At 41.1% G+C, this 16,681-nt stretch overlaps 1 protein-coding gene across 4 annotated transcripts in view; it reads left to right on the top strand.

Moving 5' to 3' along the window:
• Positions 1-4,629, top strand: part of LOC104516714 (retinal dehydrogenase 2) — a 56,577-nt gene extending 51,948 nt beyond the window's left edge. For 3 of the 4 annotated variants that reach the window (XM_010161139.1, XM_010161141.1, XM_010161142.1), the window contains one exon: positions 2,777-3,194. In XM_010161139.1, coding sequence (XP_010159441.1) covers positions 2,777-2,849 — 73 coding nt within the window. In that variant the 3' untranslated portion in view covers positions 2,850-3,194. Of the gene's footprint in view, positions 1-2,776 lie in introns of all 4 variants that reach the window. The other variant, XM_010161138.1, reaches the window with a different exon arrangement.
• The last annotated feature ends 12,052 nt before the right edge of the window (positions 4,630-16,681 follow it).

Below are 16,681 nucleotides of genomic sequence, written 5' to 3'. Positions count from 1 at the left end.
AAATCTGTGGTAGCTGTACACTTGATTCCCATCTACAGCCTTGAAAATATTCATCATAAACAATAAATGCTTGGAATGGCAATAATCTCTATCTCACAGATACCTGAAAACCTACTTATGAGTAATTATTCTACTCCTTTCAGAACCTCTATGATCAGATATCGCCTTCCAATTCACCTCCTCCCCCCCTGCACCAGTATCTGCATACTTTTATTAAAATGCCAAGGTTTCTGTATCCCTGTTTTTAAGAGATACATTTTACAGCATAAATAATGTTGTCAGGCAATTAAAGAACAACAACAACAAAAGAAGAAGAGCGTGTCCGTACCATAAGTGTGTCATTGCTAAGTTAACACTGTTACAGCCAGATCATAATTGTGCCCCTGTACTGTCTGTGCTAGCACTACGTTATCTGCGACTTGTTTTGTTTTCTGCATTTAAATTCACAGATTTTTATCACACATGCGGGAAAACCTGAACACAGAAAGTTGAGATCTGCTATACTCATTTTACACTCCTACAAAATGTAGCAGGATATGTGCATACCAGTAGCGAACCGGAACTCACGTACACAATACAACTGACTTCTGTTTACATTAAGGCTACTTACAAAATTCTTGTATTCTTAAACGAATCTAAATAGGGGTGGTTCTTCTTGTTGGTTGGTTTGTTTGTTTTACATTTACACTTCTTTAAAGCTTCTTGTCACTACCTGAGTGGTGTAAAATTTAACTCCTGTAACTAAAAATCAGGTGGCTCATCCCAGATAGCCACATGTGGCCATTTTATATTAGATACAGTCCCCCAGAATTCTGGTCTCTGTCCAAATGTCTTCAAGGGAAGGAGGCACAATTCTATTTCAGAACTATCCTTTCATGTCATAGGAATTATTAATGTCTGGATAGCGATAGCTCTGAGATGCAACTGTGTATAGTTGCATTTCCAAAAAGAAGTGCAAGCAGGAGAACAGCTTGGAGTTATAATTATTTTCTTTATCTATTTTCTCTCAGACTGAGGGAGAGAAGAGAGTATTTAGTGCTTCTTTTTGAAGAGGAGTTTGTTCCCCTTCCCTCACACCTACACACCCACGCAAACTTGACCTGTGGGCTCCTTCCTTTTCATGGATACAACCCTTGTTCTCACCCCGATACCAAACTGCAGTCCAAGAAGCCCCAAAGTGGCCATAGGACAGGATGTTACTGCTCCCTACTTCCCCTTACTAGGCTGTGTGGACGAGTGAGCCCTTTAATTGAACACACGCCGACTCATCTGCTCTGAATGTCTGGAGTAACCCAGCAAGAGCAACATTTTAACTTTTGAAAAGTGACTTTAGAATTCATCACCGTTGTTCAATTCCAAACTTACAGCCAGAAAAGAAAGGCATAAGGCCCTGAAACCTTGAGCTGAAGAAATAATACACGTATCTAATTTTGTTTGCCAGACCGAGATAAGAAAGCAAGTGGCAGTTGGAACATACATACAGGTGCTGGATACTCTGCTGGCTAGGTCATCTACTGACTTGGAAAAGCGTGTTCAAGAGGTGACTGGAGCAGAGCCGCAGCCCGGCTGAATCAAGCAGAAACTTTCACACCGAAAGACTTATATCTAGCATTAGTTACTGGGCTCCATGCAGCTCCCAGTGACAGCTTCCACTGAGCCCTAAGGGAATGGTTCTGTGGCTCATCTGAGTCTGATAAATAGCTAAAGCTTTTGGTCTTGGAGGACAAGAAAAAGATCTCCTTTTTTGCCTTTGGAGACAAATCTACCACTTTCCGCTGAAAGCTGGGGGTGGGGTGGTCCAAATCAATGGGAACCTTTCACGTGTCAAAAAAATCTTTACTAAGATATTTCCTCGCATGTACTTAGACTCTGATAAATCTTAAAATCCCTACTGAATCATCAGTCTGAGTTAAACATCAACCACTATATCACACGTAAGGCTTAGCGAGCCAACAGGCACAGCAGGAAGTTCTCAAAACTGCAGGTGGAGTGAAACTGGCTGGTAAATACTGATGTGTCTGCCCAAATGAATTAACCTTCCAGGGAGGGGTACAGGACTTCCTCCCCCAGTGTCATTTTTTGTGTAACATTTACAGCACTGAGGTAAATGTGAAGTAGACTATGCAACACTGGGGGCATAGAGAGTTGAACAGTGGCCCCTCACGCCATTCTGGAAGCAACACATATTAGAAGGAGGCTCTGAGGGGTTCCCCTGAAATACTCCTTATGGGGCAGTTGGCATTCAACTCTGCACAAGGGGAAGGCAGTGTCAGTGAACACGCTAACGTGACATGCAGGTCAGCACTTTCTAGATTTTATTATAGGTAAAGGAGCATTATTGTGTGTGTTTTAGGGGGGTATAAGAATTTGAACCCTCTCTTTCTCGAGTACAAATATGAGCAGTAGTTTCACTGGCCAGTGGTGTAGGTCTTGGTGGTGTTTGGACATTTTCAAGGTCTGGAAAGGACAAAGGACATCAATTCACTCCCAACAGCTCCATCAACAGACAGTGAGTATTTCTGGGTTTAATGTCATTCTGTATCTCCTTATCAAATGCTGGAGCCATCCATTGTTATTTTGACTAAACTGAAACTTCATCTTCAGGTTTTCCGAAAGAGGGCACGAAAGGAAAACCTGTACAAAATCATAGTACGACAGAAACCTCTGCCGAGAATTTTAGGTTATATCTTAACTTTGTCAAGGAATCACTTTGCAGGGTTTTGCTTGATAAATAATGAGTGTCTAGTGTGAGCTGATGCTGCAATTTGTTTTTTAGGGGTGAATGCGGATTGAGAGAATATTCTGAAGTTAAAACTGTGACAATAAAGATCCCTCAGAAGAACTCCTAAGATGACAAAGGACCGTGTTGTGCAGAAGAGCACATGATGCCACCCTCTCTATTCCTTATGGAGACCAGCACTCAGGAATAAAAAGTGTTACACAATATATATTTAAGAAATTAAGTTGCAACATATATACTGGGCACATAACTGCATATGTAATGCCAACCAACTCTGCATGTTTTCACAAAACTCTCCTGAGAATCGTTACATCTTTATAAAACAAATCCTAACAACAGATAAAATTGCTATTGGGCGTCATTTAATAACAGTTCTAGGTAGAAAACTGCTGAATGCAAATGCATGCACACACACATTTATCTCTTCTTTAAATAAACAGAGTAAGTCTTACTGCTTTCAGGTTGCCTTCTCAAACAGACCTGCCTTGTACTGACATTCTAGTTTCGACCAGGGCTTTACAAGCCAGATTTTACCCCAAATGCTAGCAATGAACATAAACAACTTTCATTGATGTTCTTAAAAAATAAAAGACTGTGAACAGTAACGAGCCAAAAACTGGTACATCGGAACTTTCCAATTAGCACACTCACATGAAGAGGTCAGACTGGGGAGGGAATCAAACCATTGTATGGACCATGATAGCCAAATATCGATCAGTGAGATTTCTTTCATGACCCACAGTGATTTGGTTTTCAGAGCTTATTTTCATAATTACTTTATGTCTTGCTATAAGCAAGAATCCTCCCTCACTTCCAAGAACTTGAAAGGTTTTACCTGCTTGCCCAAAAAGTGTGGCCATATGGGGTGGGGGGCTGGCAAGGAGAACAGGAACAGAGTATCTCAGCTTTCACTGCCTGTCTAGTTTTGTTGTTGTTGTTACTGTTGTTGTTTTCACCTTTTTTCTTTTTTTTTTTTTTTTAAACAAGTATATGCACACGCAGACCCATTTATTTGTCTGCTCTTAAGCTGCCTGTGGTTACACTAAGGATTATTAGGTATTCATTACAGCAGGACAACCCAGCAAAAGCCCACCTGACAAGACGTAAGCTTGACCTTATTTTCTTACTAAATGATGGCTTGCCATCCTCACCATGCTGTGACCATCAGGTGAGCTTACTGGCTGGTACTGACTTTTCAGTTACGTCTATGTTTTTTTTGGCCCAGGACAAAAATAAGAGCAAGTTCTCTTAGAAGTAAGGTGTTTAAAACCTGTCACATTATTACCTGCCACCTACAGAATCTCTTCCAACTTGTAACTAACAAGCTAAACACCATCTCTTTCTCCTTTCCAGCTGCAGAGCTCATCAGTTCCCCAGACATTTTTTTAAAGAGGTTTCATTTTACGTTTTACCTTTGAATTAAGGAAATCTATTTTACAAGTACAGTAGATCATCTGCACTGGGTAGCTACATTATCTGGGGCATAAGGACAGAATTACGGCCTCAGGTGTAACAGTTCTCCTAGCTGCAGAGCCTACGCTCCAAACTGTTGAAAACTCCAGACCTGATTAGCAAATCACTTCTACACGTTCTGAACCTGCTTTACTCCCTGAGGAATTCCCCTTAGATTTGAAGTTGTGCATGTCTTTAAACACACCGCTGGATCAGGACATGAGTATCCAGCACTTTGTAGTGTGGTGGCCCTCAGCATTTTGTATTTCTAGCTCATGTTGAACTGTGTATCTGTGTTTTTAAAGCAATATGTATACATGATGTTGTTCAGAAATAACAGTACATTCACAGACACTGAGACGAATCAAAATATTCCTGAGTTGTTAAATGCAATGCCATATACTTCTACTGTAGTGTATATCAGCGTGAAGAAAAACAAAATACAGCAAATAAGAAATTAGTTATCTTTTAAACTGCAATATAAAATGTGAAATAGGAGATTTAACTTCTTTTCTCCTATTTACTTAAAAAAGAAACTTCCTGTGCTAACAGCATTTACACCGTGTACTCTTTTGTATTCTTTTTGTGTATTTTGTATGTCTGTGCTTTATTCCCAGTACATTCAGGTAAATAATAGAGTTGCCATTTTTTCGACCCCGTCACTGCAGCTCCGTTTGATGTACATGGATTTGTGAAATCCTTTTTAAATGTACCATCTGCATGGATCCAACAAAACATTTTTTCAAGTCCCTGCAGCTTTTTGTTACAGTTTTTAATCATGTATATAGATATATGTTATTAAAAAAGTAAAAGGATATTTTCTATGAAGTTTTTTCCATTAAAAAGGTTTAGAGAAAGACTTTAGACTGTGAGACTCCTTTATTGTTGACAGAGCTATAAAAATATTAAAAAAAATATTTTCTTAGCAAAAGATCTGCTCTCACAGTAGCTTTATTTTCATTTGCAAAAGTGAATGAAGTAAAAGGCCAATTACATTTTCTGGAATATTATTGCAGCTGTATGAAAAACACTTGTGAATTGCAGATCTAGGTCATAGCCAAAGTTCATCCTCACCCTCATGGTCATAAAATTTAGCTATTGGGGAAGGTCTGAAATCATTAGAACCAGTGGGGCACCCTTGCAAGCTGCTGCAGCACAGCTTGAGCTTTGGATAGTGTTTAAAAAAAACGCGAGGCCTTTTGCCTTAGTAGATGAGTCACAGTAACACTCAGATCTTCTCTGGAGTGATATTCTGCTTGTCTTTAATTCCAAAAAGCTAAAAGAGGGGAAAAGGACAAACTGAATGTTATGTGGCAGCCAGGAAAATTCACATGGCCAGGTACTATACAACTCTTCCTCAAGAAATCCCTTTATCCCAGAGTTACTTTCATTGCCAGGAACAGCATTCCTCTTTTGAAACGGTGCCTTAGATAAAGTAACTACTCAGTTAATAAGCCCAAGCTACTTCACTGTATGGCAAGCAACGGTTATACCTCAGTGTCACAGAATAATACTGTCGGTTTAATCAACGCTCCGCAGGCAATCACAATGGATAAAGTAACTTGACTAAAAAAGATAGCATAGAAGAGAATAAAACTTAATAATAGCAGTGAAATTGCATTCTCAACAAAACGTGTTGTTCCTGAAAGTCTGGGATATCAGAAGTATATTAAGCAGAGTTTCATTTCTATTTATCTAGTGGCATGGACAACACTGTCATGGGACTGCGAGTGGACAATTAGCACTTTCCATATTCTCTGTCTCTCTGACCCGTTTCCAATCTGTCTCACCACTCCAAACAGTCACATAGGCACAAGCAATGGAGAGCTCTTCTGAAAGCAAAATGAAAGAAGGAAGGTTCTTGGGGAACCCACTGAAAACAAAGAGCATTGTCATCTAATGAGATGAGCAACATTCAGTCCATAGTAAAACAGGCACTCTGTGGAGCCCCAGCCAGTGAAAGTACATGTATCAATGAAGTGTATGCAGGTGTACTAAGAGGAGAGATTGGAAAGAATTGTCCAATTCTTGTGGGAAAGGGATGTGAAGAAAGGCAAAAAGAATTTCAGTTCTGTGGCCTTCAGACAAAGCGATGGACATTGATACTATCTCAATAGCATTCATGCATTTATTGGTGCCCTGTTACAAAGAATGCCCTTTCCCTTCCTCCCCACAGAGGCCAGGATGAAAAGCCTCACCTTACATATAGAGAGGCCCGATGTTACAGTGTCCTCCTATTTCCCAGTTCTGCCCTGGAAAAAACAGACCCCTACCAACACTGAATTCAGGACACCAACTGAGCCAGAGAGAAAGCCAAAGACAAGCAATACGCTGTACCATTTACTTGTGGCTTTGCATGGTCACACCTACAGCTTTACACCACCTTACATCTGCACCCATGCAGCTCTGCTTACTGCATTCTAAGTCCATTGACACAGGAAGTGATTTTTCTCATAACAACTTCATGCCAGAATGACTGATGCTCACAGTGCTGTACCTATCAGGAAGCAGGAAAAGTCTCTGTGGCTGTTGGATGCCATCAGGATTCCCAACCTATTCAACCAGACTTCTCTCAGCACATTAGACTACAGCTGCATAAAACGCATCTTTCTTCCTTGTTAAACACAGTGGATTAATTCTTTCTGTATCCTCACTGTATCTTCTGTGTCCACTGACAGCATTCAGGTCTCGGGGAACTATGTGTGGCTCTGCCAGAGAACTCAGGAACTTCTGAAGCCAAGTGGGGGTGTTATGAAGTTGGGCCATGTAGAAGGATAGATAAGGCAGATGTGATAGTAGTGGTACAATTTCACGTGACTAAAGTGTGGCTAGAATATGCTACTACTAGGGTTTGGGGTCTCACTTTCCTCTTCCACAGAGCACAGTGTTGGAGTACTGGGATGCTGGTTTCAATAAGCACTTGCCTAATTTTTCTCAGAGGACTGGAACTGACCCACTGGAATTCAAGGTTAACACAAGTAACAGATTATTACAGCTGGCTGCAGTGCAAGTTCAGTCATTTCGGTGGTGAAGAGCAGGTTAAGCTGTCTGTGTAGCCACAGCTGCTACCCCGTGTAGCACTCAGCGCCAAGGGCTTGGTTATCTAAGACCAAGGCCTAGATGCTGTGCACACACATGTAACTGAGAATCTGTCCCAAAGACAGGCGTAGAGGCACAAGGGTGACTTGGTACAACTGCGATAACTCATCAGAGCTGTTGCATAATGTCCTTAATTCCCTTACTTACTGTTAGAGGGAGAAAAAGCACACCTACATGCCCCTCAGCCAGCTGAGTTTAAATCCTGAGCCCTCACTAAAAGCCAACCCCCTAGCACAGGTACTCTAGAGCCCAGCTGCACTGCAAAGACCACAACCATTTTTTTCTGATACCAACAAATTTAAATCCACTCAAGCCCCTACCAAAAAGAAGGACTGCACCCACAATCCACTGCTTCTCTATGGTGTTATCTACCAGGACAATTTCCCTTACAGATCGATGAAGGCATTACTGATCTGTTCTCCAGTGCATTACCATAACCGTTCCTTGTACTGTCATTTAATCCTAGTATCCAAATTCAAACGCTGCAATCCCAGGCTGGTTTTGAGGTGGTTTTATCTGCCTGGAACCTCTTGATGAGACCTGCTAAGGAAACCTAGATTGTGCAACCTCGACAGCACTAAGTAAGAAAAGCTCCAGCTGCAGAGGCTGCCAAGGAGGCTGTGCACACAGCAGGCTGAAGGAACCCAAAAGGGTGCTTGTGAAATGTTTGTGCTGCTGGCAGGCAGCATATTGCCAGGACAGATCACACATCATGCATTTGCACATCAAATGAAGCTGCACTGGTCTGAGAGCATGGGAAAGGCCTGTCTCTAACGGCATGTGTCCTACTTCCTAAACATGTATATTTTACACTTTACACTTGGTTATTGGCCAGATTTAAAGTACCGCAAGTTCCCCAAAGCTTGTCATTTTGCCTTTGAAGTAGAACTGTTTGGATAATGTTTCCTTTGGCAATTTATCTATGTAAGAAAGCAGGAACTTAGCTGCATTGGCCTCTCAACAATCCACCACTAGCTTTTGTCGAAGTATTCATGCGCTTGTATGCATGCACTCACACACAATTTGATAATTTTTCATGACCTTGCTTAGCCCCTCTCTTACGGTTCCTCATGATGAGGTTGGTGTAACTTGTGCTAATATTAACTCACTTCATTTGGGGTTTTTTCCCTGCTCTTTGTATGCCTGGCTGAGTTCCCATCTCCTACAGCAGCTTAATTAGCAAGGCGTATGTGTGCAGCTCACTCCTGCTGCCAATCAAAAAGAAAATGCGTTTGCACTGCTTCTCCTGGCAAAAGGGCTCCAGCTCATGGTCCGCTGGTTTAGACTCTCCTGAGACCACAAGATGGACAGAGAACAGGATATCTTGGGAAGTTTCTGCTATTTTCTGCTTTCTATTGGCCCAAATCCTCTCCCACCATCTTTTGCACTTGACATCCAGTCTCAAAGCACAGTCAGTGCCTGGCAAGAAAGGCTTCCTTTTAGTTTTAAATTTTGAACTTCACAAATGCCAAGGTTTCTGGGAAGGATGCTGAATGCAAAGGTACTCCTTGCTCCCACCAAGAAACTGCACGTTAAGGACAATGGCTAAAGCACTCCCCTTGCATCTGATGGTTCTCCCACTAGTCAGAACCCCCAGCTCATTCACTTACCACAAGAAGAGTGTGGCTTTCACTCAGAGCTGGCCAGTGAGATGCCCTATCCCCTCGTTGTACAGCTGTGGGGACTAAGCAGACAGCCTTTATTCAAATCAAGCATTCCACAAAGTCCAGAAAAATCCCCAAATACTCTTCAGCCTTCCACCATCATGTGCATATTCTCTTTTAAATACAACCTGGCTGTGAAATTAAGGAGAAACTCACATTGTCTCTAAGGAAATGGGCATTTGTTGATTTACTTGTCTGTGGTCCCGGAGCAGCCTGGAGCTCCTGAGCAGTTCAAGGGAAGCTCCTACACTGTGACATTGCCTTGAACCAGGACTGCACTATCACAAGGGCGGATAAGTCTGATGTAGAGGAGGAGGCGAGTCAAGTGAGGCTGCTGAAAGCACTATGTCTCTTCTATCCTGGCATGAAACTAAACTGGAGCAATGGACTTTTTCCTGAGGATCTGTCCCATGTTTCTCCACAGTGCATACTGCACACCTTAAGCCACAGGAAGCCATTTCTAGAGAGCTCATGGGCACTGATCACATTAGTCACACAGATCAGGCCTCTGATCACACCAGTCTATACAGATCCACCTACTCTCAGAACTGAAACTGTAGCAAAAGCCAAAGCAGTTCCTGCTCTGTCTTTGCCGCAGCCCTGCCTCTCCAGCAGTCTTCCCCTTGCAGCATTTGCCTCCCAAGGACAAGCCCAATTTGCCAGACATTTATGGGAAAAAAATCCCAGGAAATGCCACTGGTACAACAGACTTTTACAGGGGTTTCCTTAGGGAATGAAGAACATTTGACCCTTCCACAATTCCCATTAGATTCTACTTTGTGAACCTTGCTGATGCCACCATTTCAGATTGCTCTAGAGAATGCCAGTAGACTCCAGCTGCCCAACGCCTTTCAAAAAGACCCAGAAAGATGCTTTCACATCCTGCATCCATAGCGACTTTACAGCCAAGGCTCTGGGATAAATGTTTTAAGTTAATTTCATGTCCCATTTTAACAGACATAAAACATACAATGAAAAAATCACCACAGATGCTGTTTCTCAGTGCTTCAAATCACCTTGCAGTGTGTTCCTATGAAAATGCCAAACCTCTTTCCTTCCCTGTATTGAACTGTGCAAGTATTACAGAAGGGCTGGTGCAAAGCTCTGCTAAAAGAGTTGCTCGTTGATGTTGATTTTAAAACCACCCAGAAAACCCTGAGCTCTTGCTCAGGTTTTTGGCAAAGAGGGTCTTTTCACTGTGTTCTTAGATAGAAAAGCAACAAATGGCTCAATTATTTGTTTTTACAATGTCCTCTCTAGGAAGACTAATTACCAACCAGCCTTCTAGCGTACAGTTTCAAACATTTGGGGCCCCATTCTTTTCCAGGCAAAATTCATACTACGGATGGCAGAATCTGTCTGGGTGTGAGCATTTTGCTGAGAAGTTGTTAAAAGCTTTAGGGTTATGGGCTGGCCAAGAGATTTCATGATGCTTCTGGAATTGTAAAAAATTAAATAGGAAAACCCCATGCTTTTCTCGATGTTACTATGTGTCTCTGGGGTAGTAACACAGTCACCAAACCAAAGCAACTGCAGGTGCTGTTCTCAGCTGGTTTGTACACAATGCTCAGAAAAAGCAAAGGTAGATTTCCCACTTTAGTGGTGAAAGCAGTGTTCAGCAGCAAGAACCACGTTGTGCAGAGCAGTGCAGTGTCTCGAGCCACCAGCAGATTCTGCCTGGCAAAGGGAAACAAACGAATGGGCTTCTTCCAATTTGTCTTCTTTTTATACAAAGTTTCAGCACAATCAAGCTTTCTGCCTCATTATTCTCCCTAATGGACTTCTTTCTCCCTTCTTAATTCCTACTCCTCTTGAAGTAAACGGTGCCTGTCTCTAAAGATTCTGGCTAAGGCAAAGCGCTAAATGTTCCTGTGCATATGGTCTCTGCTAGTATTTTCCAGTTTTGCCATTAAACACTGGGCAGGCTGGACAGTAGCTCCTCGCTAGACTATGTTCCTGGGTGATTTGGACTGCAGAACCAAGGCAGCAAACATATCTCACTTCCCCAGGCTCAGTCACAACAGCCCGTGTTCTGTAAATCATTAGTAGCCTCACCTGCACCACCCTACCTTACCCAGCCCAACGTGGCTTTTCCCAATTATGCTTATCAGCCTTTACAGCAAATCATTTTGTAATCTATTTTTATCAGGAAATTAAGCAGCAGCAAAGGTACTATATGTTCAGAACTCATTGTTCAAACATGTTTTATAACCTTTAAAATATAAAATAAACAATTGCAGACTTGCTAGGTTTCTATCCATAGTTGAGTCTTTCCCTGCTTTGAATGTTATCAAAGCTCTGGAAGACATGGTCCTTACTCTAGAGCTTGAGTCAGAAACCACCTCCCGTTGCAATCGTAAGCAAACAGCATCTGAGCAACTGCAGATGCTGCTGAACAGAAAGACAGAATGATAAACCAGGATGACATTTAGAAGAAGGGAAGGGGGATTGGGAGTGAGTGGCTTAACTGGGCTTTCACTTCCTCTTCCCCACATCAGTCCTCAGCACACCTCATGCCTCACTCTCTGGTCACACACTCCATCACATCTGCACAGCTCCTCCTCTACAGCCTTCTGCAATTGTCCTTTAAGTGGCATTTTAGAAATCTAAAGGGAAAGGTTCCTCTGCATATAAGAAATCAAGCTATACAAACCTCACATAATATTCAGAATTTCCAGAATCCATACGGAACCCAAAACCCTACATTTCCTTCAGCTGCTTATTTATGTCAGGGATGTTCAAGAAGTTCAGACCTGGAAAGAAACTTGTCCTCCCCATGAAACTGCAGATATGGGCACTTCCTATGGAATATACTTACAACACAAATAGGTTTGGATGGTCTACAAACCAAAGTAACAAGAACCGAGGGAGTTACAGTTACAAGGTAAGCATCCATTTTGAAACTGTTCTCATAAAATCAAGTTATTTCAGCTGCAATGGCCTGCAGGGACAACAATATTTGCTTTCTTTTGCATCATCTTTGTCAACCCTCCCTCATGACACAAAAGAAAAAAAAAGGAAGAGGTGTTAATTGATCACCTGATTATTTGTATGCAAGTCAATCAAAACCATAGTCCCACTGTCCTCTACAGACATCACAGATTTGGTCTAAGCCTCAAAGTTTTTAAAAGTAAAACAGAAATCCAGGAAAAAAAATAAAGTAATTTTTATTACCATTTTACAGACAAGGAGCTGACTGAGAGAAACAAATGCAGCAACTCATCCCAAGATTACAGAGGAAAATCTGCTGCATAGGGTAGGACGAAGCACAGATCTCCTGACTCCCAGCACAGTGTCCCACTTGGTACTGGCTTTTTCCTGAGCTGTGTTTCTGGCATATAGACACTATAATTACACTATTGTAAAGGAAAAATTAATACATGCAAACACATGTACAGGGAACTGATGAGACTCTGACAGAGGAATTCTGCTTGTCTAAAGATCTGTAGGAGTAAAATTTAAATACTTTTCACTTCTAGCAAACCAAGCTGGGAAAGCCCTTGAAATTCTTTAGAACTAATGAACTTTTAAGATCTTAGGTAGGGGTGTACGATTTTTCTTGTTACAAATAGCCACAACAGCCATTCATTTCTACAGATTCAGACTCAGTGCAGGATCTCTCAGCTAATAAATAATACCATCAAATTTCGCCAGGGCTTGGCTGTAGACAAATGAGCTTTTCAGCACTTGAATCAGTTTACTGCAGTTTGGGTCTGGTGTTTCCTGTTTCTCCACAGCCAAGTGGCAAGCGCCACAGATATGCCTGTAAGCTATTTACTTTTTTTATTTATTTTTACACATACATACACACATTCAGGCTTCAGGTTTTTTATTTGGATGCATGCAGTTCAATCCCTTGCATTCCCTTTCTCTCCTCATTCCTGCATTTGCTCTCCACAACAGGAGGCAAACTTGCAGAGGACCTTAAGCACTGTTCATCTCTGCTAGGTTCACAGAGAACTGACAGGGTTCAGCACGTCTGAAAACCTAGAATATATAGGTATTGAGGTATCTACAAGGCTTTAACTCGCAGAAGCAATTAGGCACACTTGTGGGCTGGCTGTGCTTAACACTGATTTATAGTTGCCTGACTAAAACTTTGAGACGTTGAGTCTAGAGATGGACCACTGCATGAGATTCCTAGCAGAGGTCCACCAGCACAAGCAGTGGCCTAGAGGTTACAGCTCTAGGTTGGGATGAACTCTTCCCTAGACTCTGTTCACCCTGTTGACTAGATCTCTTAAGAAAGCCATGGGAAGTTAGACTCACATAGCAGGCGTCAGCACCTCCAGCATAGACATACCAATGTATGGTGAGATTCATCTCGCCCAGGTTCCTAATTTAGGAAACTTATTTGAAAACTACATCCTTACCTGCATTAATTCAAATTATATTCAATGCTGCATTTTTTAAACTCAAAACTATTGATGATTTGATGGTGAAGTTACATAACTGTGTGCAATGTGCTGGGTTACCCTCACGGAACCCTGATTAGAGCCTCTTACTAGTTCTATTGTTAAATCCTAAGGATTCAAAACTTCAAGGTGCCAACATACAAGTATACTGTAACACAGGCACAACAATGCCTTGATAATGTCAAAACTAAAATAACAAAAACCCCAAACCTAAAAGCATGCATTTTTTTAAGTATAAGAAAGCTATCATTTCAGAAGAACGTATGTATAGAGAAAACACTTAAGTAGAAACAGAAGTTCATTTTGAGTTCTTGATATTTGCCATCCTAAATGCTAATGATTTTGTAAGCTGATCAGATAATCAATGAGGATAAGTTTTTCCTCAACTCTTGCCACTTTCTTTTGGTTCCTTAGTCACTTAAGCACTTACACAGTGTGATTTATGCCAGCCTGTATTTTGTTTTTCTCTGTTCTTTTATTACTAGTCTCAGTACTCTTTTTTGCTGTCTAATAGTGAACAAACTGCTTATAGCCACGCCAGCTGCTTGCTTATAGCTCCTGGTATTTTCTTTTTACAGTGCAATACCCTCCTAGAAGGTACCAGGTACTGCAGCCATTTCAGCTCCTTCACAACAACAATAATATGCTTGAGCCAGTGCAAACAAGTGATGCAATGCAAGCTGTGTTCTTCCCAAGGGTGGAGAGCATCCCCCAGCCAGACTCTGAACTTGTTTCTTTCCAAGGAGAACAACTTGTAAGGTCACTTTTGAACCCTTACTTCCCATGGGGTGGCCACAGTCCACCCAGCAGAGCTAAGGGAAAAGAAAATTAACCTCTGAACTATCTTTGCTCATATATGGAGTACATGAACTAGCACAGAGCAATACATAACACTAATTAATTGCAGCTTCAGTTGAAAGATTCTCCTAAATACTCTGAAAAGGTACTGAGTTCCTGTGACTTTATTCGTAAGGTTAAATCAGATGGTAGCATATCAATGTACAAATCGTGTATAATTTTCTAATGCATGAGCCTCTATTATTTTCATAATGTTTCTGTGAGTTGCTGGTGATTCCTATACCCAGCTATCATTCAGAAATTGGTATAACTAGAAGAAACACATCACCATTTAAGTAGATTATAACTTCTATACTTTTTGCTTTTTAAAGCATTGTAGAAATAGGGAACACTAGAATATATAGACAAGATTAGTACTATAATAATTATCTAGTTATTAATTGGGTTTCTTTATAAGACCATGATTGTTTGATCACCCAACACACACATTTGTTATTCTGATGTATATAAATAGCATGTTTATTACAATTCTCTTCTTTAAGCAGCCAAAATATGTATCTCTGAGTTGGCCCCTAATGGGATTTGGGCTTCTAGCAGTTTTTCAACATAGTGAGGATTTTAATAATAGATTGCACAAATAAAAGTCACTCCGTATTTCAAATATATAACTAGACACAAGCAGAAAAGCATTTAAAAGAAGGCATACTCATCAGATGCATTAAGAAATAGTCTGTACATTTGCAAAATGTTGAACAGCTCTGAACTCTCGTCAAGGCTTAACATTCAAGTACACCTCTTTAACTGTTCATTCCCATTCTGAATCTGCTTCATAATTCAGTGCACCAGGTCATTTTTTCTTGTCATGACTGTCTCAGTCCAGCTGACTCTGGTTAGAAATCTCTTCTTGTGGCAGCCCAACCCATTCTTCCACACCAATGAACAGCGATAAGCAACCAGAATTCTTTAAGGCCAGACCCCATGTTTTCTGATCTTTTTCAGACATTACTTGCTTGTAACATAGAATAAAACACTTTGATATCAGTCTTTTGCAATTAAATCAAGATTCTTACCTAAGAGCCTATAGAACCTCGAAAACCTTATCATTTTTTGCCTTAAATGTGTACACACAAGCGTAAAAGAAAAATTCCAAACCAGAATACATCACTGCACGTAGAAGTAGACATGAGAATGCACACACAACAGATGCTAGTTATTCTGTACCACCAGAAAGTGCTCAGACTGTACGTGCTCCAGAGCAGTCTGCAGAGAGACTTTCATACCACCTACAAACCATTGCTGCTGCAAGATGTTCTAGTATCTTTCAAGAAGATAAACAGCTTTTGCAGTATTATAAAGGGCCATGCTTGGGGCAACTTGGACTGGATTGGACTGAAATTGTGTAGTTACTATACACAATAAAAATAACAACACGTTTTCTTGTATAATGTAATATGACCTACTTAAAATTTTGTCCTAATGTCCATGGCATTCCATAGCACCTGTAGGAATTATGAACCAAAGGTCAGACCTTCCAGTAGGTGACATCTGTTGTCCCAGTGATGTGTTCCACACAAATAGGGAATAACACTAAAGAAAACATGTGACATTGGTAAAGAAAAACAACAACACCCACATGAGGGAGAAAAGACATAAAATTTTTTTGAGCAGGGCAGAACAAATGTTTGACTGAAAAGCTTCAGGTCCAGCTGGGAGAAGGCCAAGACTAATTTAACCTTTGGTCAAATGGTTGGGAGTTAGCTGGTTTCCTTTTTCCTCTTACATCACTCCCAGAGATTTCGACAAAAATAATATGGCCCCGATTACATGACATTACAAACTCTCATAATGCGCTGGGGAGGATAGTGTTGAAACCCCTTGGAGACAAATTAATCCCAGCAAAGCAACAGCTGTAGGATTGCTATAAACAGGGAAAACAACCACAATGTTTGCATCATGTACTTATATGATTTTAATATAACTTATTATGGGGATTACTTTATTGGATTTTTTTAACAGGTCTGACAGCCTTGTATCATCATGAAAACAGTGGTTGCTGGGTTGCATGTAGTTGCTATTAAGACATTTAGTCACTCAGTACATTCTTTTAAAAAGCTAAAGCAGACACAGGTATAAGATGATTTATCTTGCTTTCAGAAAACATATGCAGTCATGGAATACATGCTCTACAGGACTACAGGATTTTTTTTTTTTTAAATATGCTGGAACAAATCACCACTTCTGTCCCCATCTGCCTCATACAGCCCCTGTGACTGATCAGGTGTCAAGCACCTGCTCAGCCTGCCTGTCCTGCTGACTCCGAGTCCCCTGCACCCTGGTACACCCTGCCAGGAACCATCCTAAGGGCCCATCTCTGAGGGCATATCCCAAAAAGCTTCTTCAGCATTTGCACTTATAAAAACCCCAGAATTCCCTAGTCAAAGAAAACACAACCCTCCTGTTCCCTACTTTCCACTTAACTACTTTACTTAGTTATTCAACCTAATGGTGTAATT

Source organism: Eurypyga helias, unplaced genomic scaffold, assembly GCF_000690775.1.
Source record: "Eurypyga helias isolate BGI_N326 unplaced genomic scaffold, ASM69077v1 scaffold15671, whole genome shotgun sequence".
Taxonomy (NCBI): Eukaryota; Metazoa; Chordata; class Aves; order Eurypygiformes; family Eurypygidae; genus Eurypyga; species Eurypyga helias.
This window is presented reverse-complemented; position numbering and strand designations above follow the sequence as displayed.